Source organism: Martes martes, assembly GCF_963455335.1.
Source record: "Martes martes genome assembly, chromosome: 12".
NCBI classification, from domain to species: domain Eukaryota; kingdom Metazoa; phylum Chordata; class Mammalia; order Carnivora; family Mustelidae; genus Martes; species Martes martes.
This window is the reverse complement of record NC_137900.1, coordinates 3422873-3437010: the sequence shown is the minus strand read 5'-3', so window position 1 is coordinate 3437010 and position 14138 is coordinate 3422873. Positions and strand designations below refer to the sequence as shown.

Genomic DNA, 14138 nt, shown 5'->3' with positions numbered 1-14138 from the left:
CCACAGAAGTTAGAGGGAAGTGGTGTGATATTCTTTAGGTGCTGGAAGAAAGGAATTGTCAACCCCAAGTCCTATACCAAATGAAATATCTTTCAGAAATGAAGGGAAAATCAGGACATTTTTCAGATGGAGAAAAACAGAATTTGTCTCCAGGAGCATGGATAGAGGCAATTTTAGGAACAAAAAGGAAACAATAAAAGAGGGAAACTTGGAGCATCTGTGTACAATAAACAGTTAACATAACAGGCTTCAGACTGTTATTCTTAGGAAATCCTGCTTGCAAGATTATCCTTTGGCTGACATTGGGATCTTGCATTTCTGGGGGGTTAGCACCATTCTCAGAATTGATAAGAATGGTTGACTATGCCTAAAACTATGCAAACTGTTGGGTTTATGCTGAAAGAGCCTGTGACCAGTCCCTACTAAAAAAGTTGGACAGTGAGCCTCTAATGAGCTTCCTTGTTAGACAGTGTTTAACACATGTTGTCACAGGTCCTTGGTAGTGGAGGTAAGTGGGTCATGTATTACTCCACTGGGAGAGTATTCTTGGATGCGTGTTCCTGGTTTCCTTTAGATGTTGTCTTTTGTACCATTTTTGGTACATGTCTTTTTGTACCATTTTTGTACCATGGTTTGTACCATCTGTACCATTTCTCTCTGGTGATTTTGCTTTGTATCCCTTTGTTTGTAGCCATGTGTACAACCATATGATGAGTCTTGCAAGTCCTAGTGAACATCAAACCTGGGGGTGGTCTTGGGGACCCCTGACACCATCAGGAAGAAAGAAAACACAGGAAAAATATGGGTAAATATAGGAGGCACTCCTCTTGCACATAAGTTTTCTAAACTAATTTTGATGGTTGATGCAAAAATTATTACACAGTCTGATGTGATTCTAAAGATAGAGAGGAAATACTTAAGATTACCAGAAGGGCAAGAGGATGTAATGGGAGGTAAAGTTTCTATACTTCCTTAAACTGGAAAATGAAGATACCAGTAGACTGATTAGTTAAATGTATATAATGTAGCTCCTAGAGTAGCTACTAGAAATGTTATTAAAAAAAAATACACAGCACTGGAGAGATCAAAATAGAATTCTTAAAAAAAAAAAAAAGTCTAAATAACCCAAAAGAAGTCAGTAAAGAGAAAACAAAGCAAAAAGAATAAAATGATCTAAATACACCAGCCAAAAGAAAGACTGGCATAGTAGAGTAAGAAATAGCAGCAATGACAACAACAAACGCTGTATTTTGTCTAAATGAAACTTCAAACATTATAACATAAGCAAGTTAAAAGGATAAAAAAAATCATGCAAACATTAACCAAAGGAAAGCTGGAGTGGCTGTATATTAAATCGAGTAAGGTAGACTTCAGAGCAAGGAAAGTTACCAGACTCAGGGTGAGTCTGGTAACTCAATTCCAGGAAGACCATGATCCTTAATATGTATGTATCACATAACAGTTTCACCATATTTGAAGAGAAAACTGAAAGAAGAAATAGACAAATCAACGATTGGGAGACCTTAACACCCTTCTCTCAATGATGGAAATAGTGAACCCCAAATCAGTTAAGAGCTTTTGTCAATACCATCAACCAAGAGAATGTAATCTTTACAGAACACATCACCCAACAATAGTAGATTACATATTCTTTTCAGATGCCCACAAAAACAAGATAGACATATCCTGAGCCATAAAACAACACATAAAACACAAGCATTTGTTTATCTTAACAAAAGTAGAGAATTGATAACAGACAAGGTGTGTTTTCTGACAACAGAATCAAACTTGAAATCAGTAAGAGGAAGTTGACAGAGAAGGCTCTAAGCATTTACAAAATAAACTACACACTTCTAAGTTATCCATGCATCAAAAATGAAATTTCAAGAGAAATAAAAATATACATGGAAGAGAATGGAGAAGAAAATACAATATATCAAAGTATCTGGAATACAGCTGAAGCAGTCCTGAGAGGAAGACCTGTAGCACTGAATACGTATGTTAGAAAAGAGTAAGAGTCTCAAGTCAATAAGCTTCTACCTCAGGAACCTAGAAAAATAAGAGCAAAGTAAACTCAGAGGAAAACAAATAGAAGGAAATAATAGTGTTAAAGGCAGAAATCAGCTGCTCTTCTGAAAACAGTAACATTGAAACAACCTCTAGCAAGACTAAGAAAAAAAAAAAAAAGTAGACACAAATCACCATATCAGGAATGAAACAAAGGGGCACCTGGGTGGCTCAGTCAGTTGAGCATCTGCCTTTGGCTAAGGTCATGATCCTGGAGTCCCAGGATCAGGTCCCACATCGGGCTCTTGGCTCAGCAGGGAGTCTCCTCTTGCCCTCCCAAATCTCTTGTGCGCGCGCTCTCTCTCTCTCTCAAATAAAAAAAAAAAATTGAAAAGAAAAGAAACAAAGGTTATCTCTACATACTCTGAAGCCACCAAAAGACTATCCACCAATATACTTCACAGCTTAGCTGAAATGAACTGCTTCCATGAAAAACAAACTACCAAAACCCACCCAATATGGAGTGATTTGAACAGCTTTGTAACTATTAAGGAAGTCTAATTTGCAATATAAAAATTCCTACAGAAGAACTTTATGGGCCCAGATGTTTTTACTGTGGAATTCTGCCAGATCTTTAAAGAACACTTAACACAAGTGCTGCATGACTTCTTCCAGAAAATAGAAGAGGAAACACTTACCAAATCACTCTATGGAGCACATATTACATTGATTACATGCTATTACCAAGTACAGTTTACTTTAGGAATGTAAGACTAGTTCCATATTTGAAATTTAGTGTAATCCACCATATTAATTACTAAAAAAACCCCACATGATTGTATCAGTTGATGCAGTAAAAAGCATTTATTTGACAGAATTCAACAATAACCATAGTGGGGGAAAAAATTCTTGTAACAAAAGGAATGCAGGGGAACTCCTCTACTTGAGTAGGGACATCTACCAAAAAATCTATATCTAACTTTTTTTCTTTCCTCAGTGAGGCTTTTCTTGGCCATTTAGCTAACTTTTTTTTTTTAATTGCTGAGGTATACATAATATAAAATATACTGTTTTAACCAATTTTAAGTGTACAGTTCAGTGGTATTAAGTATATTCACACTGTTGTAAAACCATCCCCATTCTCCATGTCCAGCACTGCTTTATCTTCCCAAACTGAAATTCTGCCCATTAAAAACTGACTCATTGGGCGCCTGGGTGGCTCAGTGGGTTGTGCCCCTGCCTTTGGCTCGGGTCATGATTTCAGCGTCCTGGGATCGAGGCCCACATTGGGCTCTCTGCTCAGCGGGGATCCTGCTTCCCCCCTCTCTCTCTGCCTGCCTCTCTGTCTACTTGTGTTCTCTCTCTGTCAAATAAGTGGATAAAATCTTTAGGGGGGGAAAAAAACTGACTCATTCCCCATTCCTCCCAGCTCTTGGTAACCTCTTTTTTATTTTGTCGCTAAGGTTTGCCCATTCTGTGTACCTGCTGTAAGTGAAATCAAACACTTTTGTCCTGTGACTGGCATATTTCACTTAGCATGATGTTTTCAAGGCTAATCCTTGATGTTGAATGTATCAGAATTTCCTTGCTTTTTAAGGCTGAATATATGCCATTGTATGCATATACATTTTGTTTGTCTGTTGATGGACATTTGAGCTATTGTGAATAATGCCATTAGAGACTTTGGTGTACAAGTATAGAGTGGTAGATAGCTAAGAGTGGAATTGCTGGATCGTAGGATCCATTGTACATTTACTGTATGAGGAGCTGCTGGACTTTTCCACATTTTACATTTCCTACCAGAAATGCACAGAGGTTCCATTGTCTCCCCACACCCTGCCAGAACTTATTGTTTCCCTTTTCTTTGGTAATAGCTATCCAGTGAATATGGCATGGTATCTCATTGTGGAATAGTATTCTTAATGCTGTGAGACATAACACTTTCCTCCTTATGTCAAGAGTAAGGCAAAGATGTCTGCTTTCATCACTCTTTGTTATGCTATTAGTACTATAATAAAGCAAGAAGAGGAAAGAAAATGCATACAGATTTATATAAGGGAAGAAATAAATCTGGCCCTATATGCAGATGCCATGCTTGTCTATGTAGAAAATCTCAAGGAATCTAGGAGGAAAAAAAAAATCATAGAACTAAGTGAGTTCAGTCATGCTGCAGGATTTAAGGTAAACAGAAAATTGTACTTCTGTATCCTAGCAGTGAACATAGTGTCACTGATGTTAAAAATATAATAGCATTAGAAGTTTTTAGGTATTAATCTAACAAAACATACATGGATTTGTATGCTGAAAACCACAAAATGCTGATGAAAGAAATTAAAGAACATCTCAGTAAATGGAGAGACATACCATGTTCATGGATTTGAAGAGTCAACATAGTAAAGATGTTAGGTCTCCTCAAATTAATATAAAGGTTCATGCAAATCTTGTCAAAATTCCAACAAGGTGTTTTTTTGTTTTGTAGATACGATCAAGATTCTAAAATTTATATGGAAAGGATATGTCTTAGAAGAGCTAAAATCACCTTTTAAATGAAGAATAAGGTGGGAGGAATGAGGCTAGCTAATTTCAAGACTTAAACTATAGCCAATTGAAGCTGTGTTTTTGACAGCATCATAGACATAAGATCAAGAGAAGAAAGGAGAGGACCTCTAACTAGACCTATGAGCAATGTGAGAAGAAGGTTAATAGTCTTGAACACATGGCACTAAGAGTTTGGGTTAAAAGCGGGATCTGTGAAACTTACCAGGGTGCCCCACACCAGCATTCTTCCTGATTTGACCCTGGTTAGTGGCTTAGGTTAGGTTGGCTAGTGCATGTGGCTGGCTTCTGGGTGAGCAGGAATGTGTTTGTGTTACAGGCATTAATGGCCTTCAGGGATGTGGCTGTGGCCTTCACCCAGAAGGAGTGGAAGTTACTGAGTCCTGCTCAGAGGACCCTGTACCGGGATGTAATGCTGGAGAACTACAGTCACTTGGTATCACTGGGTAAGGACACCTTGTCTCAGGTCTCAGACTGCCCGTGGGCATCTTAAGATTTTATGTAACAACTGCCATGCTTTGGCTCAGAAAGGAAAACAGTATTTTCCCTGTACCCCCAGAGAATGTCTGGGGGTGTGTGGTCTGACACTGAATTGCCAGGCCTCTTCCAAGGCTGGGCCCCTCCTCCACAGTGATTTTCCTTCAGATCTCGGAATACCAGTATTCACTTAACCACAGTGTACTGCCTTTAGATCTGGGATTCCCCCCTCCCTTTACTCATCCTTTCTCAGCAGTCAGAGAGCCTTTGCACACCTCCCTGTGCTTCCCTGGCTCCTTTTGGGTCATTGCATTTGCCTGTTGACTGAGTTCTGCCATAGCCTCATAAGCCACTAACCTAGGGTCGCCCTGGTTTCTTTCCCTGTGAGTAGGAATTGCCTTTTCCAAACCCAAACTCATCACACAGCTGGAGCAAGGGGATGAGCCCTGGAGAGAGGAGAGCGAATGTCTTCTGGACCTTTGTCCAGGTGAGTGGGAAGCAGTGGGCAGACAAGGAGACTGGGCAGTGAGGCACTCAGCAGATAAGGAAGGAGAGCACCTGAATTTCCGGGGAGGGCTCTTCTTTAGGCCCCCTCCCATGCCATCCTGCTCACCCAGAGAGGGCTTCCCTGGCATCCTCTTTTCCCCCAGGCAGCCTCATTCCACTCAGGTCGTATCTCTTTTCCAGCACCTTTTCTGGTTCTCTGATCTCCGCGTTCTTGGCTTTTGTTGGTTTATTCTGCATAGCATTTGGCCTCTGACACTGAGTCTTCTGCCCCTGGGAGACACTGCTGTTTCTGTTCTTAACCTGGTAACTTCTTAGTGCATCAGTTCTACCCCATAAATCCCCATAACCTTGTTTCTTTTATGATGGATTATTTAAGATTACAACAGGGTGTGTAGAATTGTATGATGAGTGCCTGTGTGCCTTCCCTGTGGTCTAAGAGACAGACGTTAAAGACCGGAAAACAGTCCCCGCACCTCCCCTGGTTTGTCTTGCTCCTGCACCCCGCCGGAGAACCCAGTTTCCGCATGAGCGTTCTCATGTGCCTCCATCCTTTTTACCCCATCTGATGGGTCCTTCAACCATATAGTGTTGTTTGCATGTTCATAAATGTCTCTACACATAGTATCGCAATGTACACATCCTTCTGGAACATGCTTTTTTTACTGTCTTTATGTGAGAACCATGTTAAAATGTGATTTAGTTTATACTTTTAAAAACTGTTACACTGATTCCATTATAATGAATATTTCTATTTTAATGCTGTTGAATTATCAGTTCCCTTCTTCTGAACATTTATTTCCAATATTTGGCTATTAAATAATGCTATATATTGTTATTTCCATGGAAACAAGGGAAAGAGTTTCTCCAGGATGTATACCTAGGAGCACAGTAGCTGGTTCTTAGGCATGGGTAGCCTAGAGCTTCTTTGTACACGTCCTCACCAATACTAGGTATTGTCAGACCTCGTTTTCCAGTCATCTCTTCCTTTTGCAGTGAAACCTTAGAGGGGCTTTGCTTTATGTTGTTGGAGCAGGAGTACCTTTTCCTATGTTTGGTCATTTGTCTGCTCAGAGAGTTTTCCTGCTTTTCGTTTGGGCTGTTTCTATTACGATTATATAAATTCCATATAAATTCAGGGAACATTCAGGTCTTTAATGCAATGGGAATTAATTTTATGTGAATGTTTGGAGGTAAGAATATATATATATATTTTTTACTGATTTAGCTTTTTTATTCTTTTAATAGTCCTGGCATTTTATTTTGTTTCTAAATACAACCATATATCTGGACTTGTACTTTATAGCGAACTCAGTGCTTTAAGGAGAACTATTATATAAGCTATAATTATGGCATAACACCAAAATATGGTATAAGGTGTTACAGTATAATAGTTAAGAGATGATTATGAGGTATATTATCAAAATATATTAGACTATACATATTTATTTAAGACCTTATATATTTGAGAGAAAGAGCAAGTGAGCATAAGCAGGGGTGAAGGGGGGCAGAGAAAGAAGCAGACTCCCTGCTGAGCATGGAGCCCAACACGGGGCTTGATCCCAGGACCCCGGGATCATGACCTGAGCCAAAGGCAGCTGCTTAACTGACTGAGCCACCTAGGTGCCCCTAGACTACACATATTTAAGGCATAAAATTTATTAAATTTTGACATATGTATGTAACTATGAAACCATTGCCACAATCCAAATGCCAAGCATACCTATCACCCCAAAGTTTCCTTGTGCCTTATTATAATCCCTACCTCGTATCCCTCCCTGTCTTCCCCTCCTTTCCTCCTCCTCCCCATACCCAGGTAACCACTGATCTGCTATCATTATAGATTTGTTTACATTTTCTAGAATTAATATAAATTGAATAATACAGAATATATACCAGATTCTTTCACTCAACAGTTATTTTGAAGTTCACCTATAATGTTGTGTGAATTATAGTTCACTTTTTACTGCTGAATAGTGTTCCATTATACAGATATCACTATTTATTTATTTATTCATTTATTTATAACATCTTAATTTTTTTTCAGGTTTTTTTTCACAATTTATTTAACCATTCACCTACTGAAAAACATTTCAGTAGTATCCAGTTTTGATGTACACAAGTAAAATAAGTGTTCATTACACTTATTACAAGTCTTTATTTCTTTCAGATAAATACGTGGGACTGGAAAGGCTGGGTTGTAGCATACAGTATATATTTCGTTTTTTACAGAACTCAAAAACTGTTTTCCAGAGGGGCTATACCATTCACATTCCCCCTAGCAGGGTATGAGGGTTCCAGATGCTCCACATCTTTGTCAACTTCGTATTGTTATTTTAATTTTAGGCATTCACAGAGCTGTGTAGTGGCATCTGTGTTTTACTTGACGTTTACCTAGTGACTTATGAGGTTGAGAATCTTCTCGTGCTTATTTGCCATCTGTATATATATCTCTTGTGAAATGTCTTCTCAAATCTTTTGCCCATTTAAAAACTTGGTTTGTTATATTTTTGTTAATTGAATTCTGAAAATTCTTCATATATTCTGTAGAAAAGGTCATTATCAGATGTTTGATTTACATTATCAGATGTTTGATTTCCCTATGGCTTCCTGTTCATTCTTTTAATAGTGTCTTTCAAAGAGAAATTCTTAATTATGATGAAGTCTAATACTCAGTTTTTTATCTCGTGAATTTTACTTTTGGTAGTGTATTTAAGAAATCTTTGCCTGATCCAAGGTGAAATAGATTTTCATATATTTTTTCTTTTAAAAGTTTGTAATTTTTCTATTTACCTCTATAATCTATTTTGAGTAAATTTTTATACTTAGTACCAGCTTTGGATTTAAGCATATTTCTTCGTTTTTACATACAAATACCCAAATTTTCCCAGCACCATTTATTGAAAAGGCAACCTGTTCTTTATTGAATTGCCTGTTTACCCTTGTGGTAAATTAGTTAACCAAATGTGTATGGGGTCTATATTTGGACACTCTTTTTTTTTTTTAGTTGGCTCCATGCCCAGCATGGGACCCAACATGGGGCTTGAACTCAAACCCCTGAAATCAAGACCTGAGCTGAGATCAATAATCAGATACTTTTTTTTTTTTAAAGATTTTATTTATTTATTTATTTGACAGACAGAGATCACAAGTAGGCAGAGAGGCAGGCGAGAGAGAGGAAGGGAAGCAGGCTCCCTGCTGAGCAGAGAGCCCGATGCGATTCGGGGCTCGATCCCAGGACCCTGGGATCATGACCTGAGCCGAAGGCAGAGGCTTTAACCCACTGAGCCACCCAGGCGCCTACTTAACTGAGCCTTAACTGAGCCACCCAGGAGTCCCTGGACTCTTCTCCAGCACCCCCCCGCCCATCCTTCCGTGTCTCTCTTGATGCCAATACCAAATAATCTTGATTGATGTAGTCTTATAAGTTTGGAGCTCAGATAGTATAATTCTCCAGCATTTTTTCCCTTTTCAATTTGTTTTAGTTATTCTAGATTCTTTGCCTTACCATATGGATTTCAGAATCAGCAATTTTCACCAAAAATCCTGCTGCGATTTTGATTTGTATTGAGTTAAATCTACCTCATTTTACAGATAAGTTAATTTACATGTGATTACTATTTTATCACCCTATATGTGAATACAGTATATGTCCCCATTTTTAGTGGGACTTAATTTTTGTCAGTCTTATTTTATAATTTTTAGCACACAGGTCCTATATATCTCTTGTCAGATTTGTTCCTCTATATTTCATGTTTTTGATACTATTAAATTAAGCCATATTAAAACTCAGTTTTTAGGGGTGCCTGGGTGGCTCAGTGGGTTAAGCCTCTGCCTTTGGCTCAGGTCATGATCCCAGGGTCCTGGGATCGAGCCCCACATTGGGCTCTCTGCTCGGCAGGGAGCCTGCTTCCCCCTCACTTTCTGCCTGCCTCTCTGCCTGCTTGTGATCTCTGTCTGTCAAATAAATAATAAAATCTTAAGGAAAAGAAAAACTCAGTTTTTAATTGTTGAAAGTACAGAGAAATACAGTTAACTTACAGATAGTGATCTTATATCTGGTAAATTTGCAAAACTTACTTTTTAGCCCTTGTAGCTTTTTTGGTACATCCTATAGCATTTTCTACATAGATGATTTATTTGTGAATAAGTTTTACTTCTTTACATTCAGTGTATCTTTAATTTCTTCTTCTTGCCTCATTGCACAGGCGAGACCATCCAGTGCAATGATGAATTTAAATGGTGAGCCTGGACACCCTTTCCTTGTTCCTGATCTTTTGGGGAATGCTTTCTCCTAAGTGTAAGTTTTATAGCTGCCCTTTATGAGCACAAAAAATTTCTATTCCTGGTTTGCTGAGAGTTTTTATTATTGGGAATGGATGTTGGATTTTGTGCAGTGTTTTTTGGGCATTGTTTGAGGTGATCATATACGGGTTTTTTAGTCTTTCATTTTTTTTAAGTTTTAATTTTAGTTAACATACAGTATTATGTTAGTTTCAGGTGTACAGTGTAATGATTCAGCAATTCCATACACCACCCCATATTCATCTCACTAAGTGCAGACATTTTTTTAATGGTTCAAATTTTATTTAAATTCTAGTTAACATATAACATATAACATACAACTAAATTCTAGTTAACATATAGCGTTAATATTGGTTTCATCACTAACATATAACACGCAGTGCTCACCACAAGTGCCCTCCTTAATAACCACCACCCATTTAGCCCATTTCCCACCCACTTCCCCTCCAGCAACCCTCAGTTTGTTCTCTATAGTCAAGAGTCTCTTATGGTTTGCTTCCCTTTTTTTTTTTTCACTTCCTCCCCTATGTCCGTCTATTTTGATTCTTAAATTCCATATATGGAATGACATTTTTTTCTTATTAAACCAGCCTTTTCTTTTTAACATAATGCACTGACCTTATTCAGATTTCACTAGTTTTTTTTTTTTTAAGATTTTATTTATTTATTTGACAGAGATCAGAAATAGGCAGAGAGGCAGCCAGAGAGAGAGAGGGGGACGCAGGTTCCCCGCCGAGCAGAGAGCCCCATGCAGGACTCGATCCCAGGACCCCAAGATCATGACCCGAGCTGAAGGCAGAGGCTTAACCCACTGAGCCACCCAGGCACCCAGAGTTCACCAGTTTTACCTTCACTTTTGTGTATGTGGGGGGGGGGGATGTGCGTTTATTTAGTTCTATGAAATTTTATTCCATGTACATTCCTGTAACTGCCACTATATTCAGAGATACAGAACAGCTGCAACACCGGGATGCCTTGTGCTGCTCTTGCGTAGTCACAGCCACCACCCCCCTCCCCCAACTGTCTCTCTCTTGCAACCACTAATCTGTTTTCTGTCTCTGTAATTTTTGTCACTTCAAGAATGTTCGTAAAAGAAGTCTACACTTGGGAATGCCTTTTCAGTGTAGTTCTCTTGAGATCCACCCAAACTAAGCATGTACCAATACTTCATTCCTTTCACTGCTGAGCAGTATTCCATAGTATGAATAGACTTCGTTTGTTAAACCATTCACCCACCGAAGGGCATTTGGATTGTTTAGTTTTGGGCTATTAAAGACGAAGGTGCTTTGAACATTTCTATACAGGTTTGTGTGTGAACATAGGTCTGATTTCTGGGATAAACGCTCAAGAGTGCAGTTGCTGAGTCATATGGTAAATGTTTAGTTTTGTTAAAAAAAAAAGAAAAGAAAAAGTGTAATACTCATGGGTACACCATTTAAGTTCCCACTAGCAATGTTTGAGTAATCATTTCTCCCCCTTCCTGCCTGCATCTGGTATCAGCACTACTTTTTATTTTGGCCATTCTGACAGATTTCTAGCAATATCAGCAGTGATCCGTTTAGTGTAAGCAGTTTCTCTCAGGGAGAGCTGGGTAGCTGAGCATATCTGAGTAAGAGCTCTGTATCAAGGCTTTACTCTTCTTGGAAAAGAGACTGGTATTTTCCCCATGGGTAGGTAAAGAGCGTATAAGGCCCTGGTCATAGGTGGCTATTGCTGTCATTTCGTGAGGTCTTTCTGGCATGTCCTTACATCTCTGTTCATTCTCCTTAGACATCCTTTATTCCTCAAGAGCGGGTGACAGGTGTGACGTGTCTTAAGATCTGATGTGACCGCTGAATGAACCTGGCAAAGACAGTCTAACAAGTGAGAGGAATGGGACAGTCTCCTGGGTTGGCTCATGTGGGTGGCTGGCAGGCAGGGACCCAGGGACTCAGGTCTCGGATGTCCACCTAAGCAGCTTCAGACACTACATTTTAAGAGGCAATCCCTAGGGACGCCTGGGTGGCTCAGTTGGTTAAGCGGCTGCCTTCGGCTCAGGTCATGATCCCAGCGTCCTGGGATCGAGTCCCACATCGGGCTCCTTGCTCAGCAGGGAGCCTGCTTCTCCCTCTGCCTCTGCCTGCCTCTCTGTCTGCCTGTGCTCACTCTCTCTGACAAGTAAATAAATAAAATCTTTAAAATAATAAAAATAAAATAAAAAAAAGAGGCAATCCCTAGCAGCTCATCTCAGCTAGTCAGAGCCGTGAAAGGTGGTTGACCCCAGGAGCAATGGGTAGATGCATATCATTGCCTAGAGTACTGTATTTCTTGTATTTAGGTAGAATTTACTTACAGGAAATGTGAAATTTTGCACGAACTGTACATGTCTACAACCCAAACTTTATCAAAAAACAGATTACTCCCATCCCATATAGCTTCCTTCTGGCCGATCCCAGTAAACCCCCACCCTATCCCTCAGAGGTGTCACTGGTCTTGATTTTACCATAAATTAATTTTTCCCACTGTATAGTTTTGCATGAATGGAATCATAATACTCTTTAGTGTAGGCTTCTTCCAGTACACAGTTTCTGAGCTTCGTCCATGCTGTTGCATACATCAGTAATCTGTTCCTTTTTAAAGCTCAGTGGCATCCCGTCATATACATATACAACTATTTACCCATTCCCCTTGGTAGATACCTTAATGGGTTCTAGTCCTTAGTTATTGTGAAAAAGCTATTATTAGTATTCTTATGCTAGGTATTTTGTTTCGGAAACCCATGTTTTCATTTCCTTTGGATAAATACCTAGAGTAAGGTTGGGTGTTTTAGTTTCCTAGCGTTGTTGTAACATGTTACCACAAACTGAGAAACTTAAAGAAATCTGTTCTCACAGTTCAGGAGCTTTAAGTTCAAAGTCAACCTGTTGGCAGGGTTGATTTATTCTGGAGGTTTTGAGGGAGATCTGTTCCTCACCTGTCTCCAGTTTCTGGTGGTTGCTGGCAATCCTTAGCATTCCTTGGCTTGTTGCTGTGTCACTCCAGTCTGTGCCTTTGTGATCACACAGCCTTCTTCCTTCCATGTATCTCTGTATCCAAGTCTCTGTCTCTTCGTAAGGATGCATTTGTTGAATTAAGACTCACCCTAACTTAGTATGACCTCATCTTAACTTGATCATATCTGCAAAGACCTGATATCAAAGTAAGTCCACGTTCACGTGTTCATGTAGACGTGAATTTTGGTGGGATACCATTTAACCTGATACACTGGGTCACAAGGCTACAGTATATGCAGTTTTATGAGTGACCATTTCCCAAAGTGGCTGTACCATTTTTCACTTCCATGAACATATGAGAATAGAATTCCCGTTGTCTCACATCCTGACAATTTTTATCATATCTGTGATGGGTGTGTAGTGCTATTTCATGGGGGCTTTAATTTCTATTTTGCTAATGGTTAAGTGTTGAGTACTCTATGCTTTTTGATCATTCAAATATATATAATATACTTTACTTTGTAAAGTATCCATTCATATCTTCTTCCAGTTGCCAGTTTATTACAGTTCTAAAATTGTTGAGCTCTGGGAGTTCTTTATTAATTCTGGACAACAGTCCTTTGCCATATGTACATTTTGCAAAAATTTTCTTAGTCTGAAGCTTTTCTGTTCTTTAACAGTTACTTTTGATTGGCAGATGTTTGGAGGAAGTCTGATTTTTCTTTTAAATTTTTACTGTCATGAAGATAATCTGAATTTTCTAAATGCTGTACAGTTTTAGCTTTTACATTTAAGTTTATGGTCCATCTTGAAGTAACTTTTGTGTATGGTGTGAGGCAGGGATCAAGGTTTTTCTCATTCATATGGATACCCAGTGGCTCTAGTATCATTTGTTGAAAAGACTTACCTTCCCCTCCTTAAACTGCTTTGTTGAAAATCCAATGACTGGCTAAGTGTGGGTCTGTTTTACACTTTCAGTTCTATTTCTTCCATTAACAGGCCTGTCCTTAACCACACTGTCTATATTACTGTAGGACCATCAGAAGTCTTGAAGTCAGGTAGTATGTCTCCTCCCTCTCTAAGTCAGGTAGTGTAAGTTTTTTCTTTTTCTTTTTATTTATTTGACAGATCACAAGTAGGCAGAGAGGCAGGCAAAGAGAGGGGGGAAGCAGGCTCCCTGCTGAGTGGAGAGCCCAACACAGGGCTTGATCCCAGGACCCTGGGATCCTTACCTGAGTTGAAGGCTGAGACTTAACCCACTGAGCCACCCAGGTGCCCCAAGTCTTTCTTTTTAAAGATTGCTTTGGGGGTGCCTGG

The 14138-nt window shown here is 39.2% G+C and overlaps 1 protein-coding gene across 4 annotated transcripts in view; it reads left to right on the top strand.

Moving 5' to 3' along the window:
* Window positions 1-14138, top strand: part of ZNF169 (zinc finger protein 169) — a 79472-nt gene that overhangs the window by 52656 nt on the left and 12678 nt on the right. For all 4 annotated transcript variants that reach the window (XM_080820326.1, XM_080820324.1, XM_080820327.1 and 1 more), the window contains 2 exons: window positions 4883-5009; window positions 5432-5527. In XM_080820326.1, the coding sequence (XP_080676452.1) occupies window positions 4883-5009; window positions 5432-5527 (223 nt within the window). The remainder of the gene's footprint in view (window positions 1-4882; window positions 5010-5431; window positions 5528-14138) is intronic.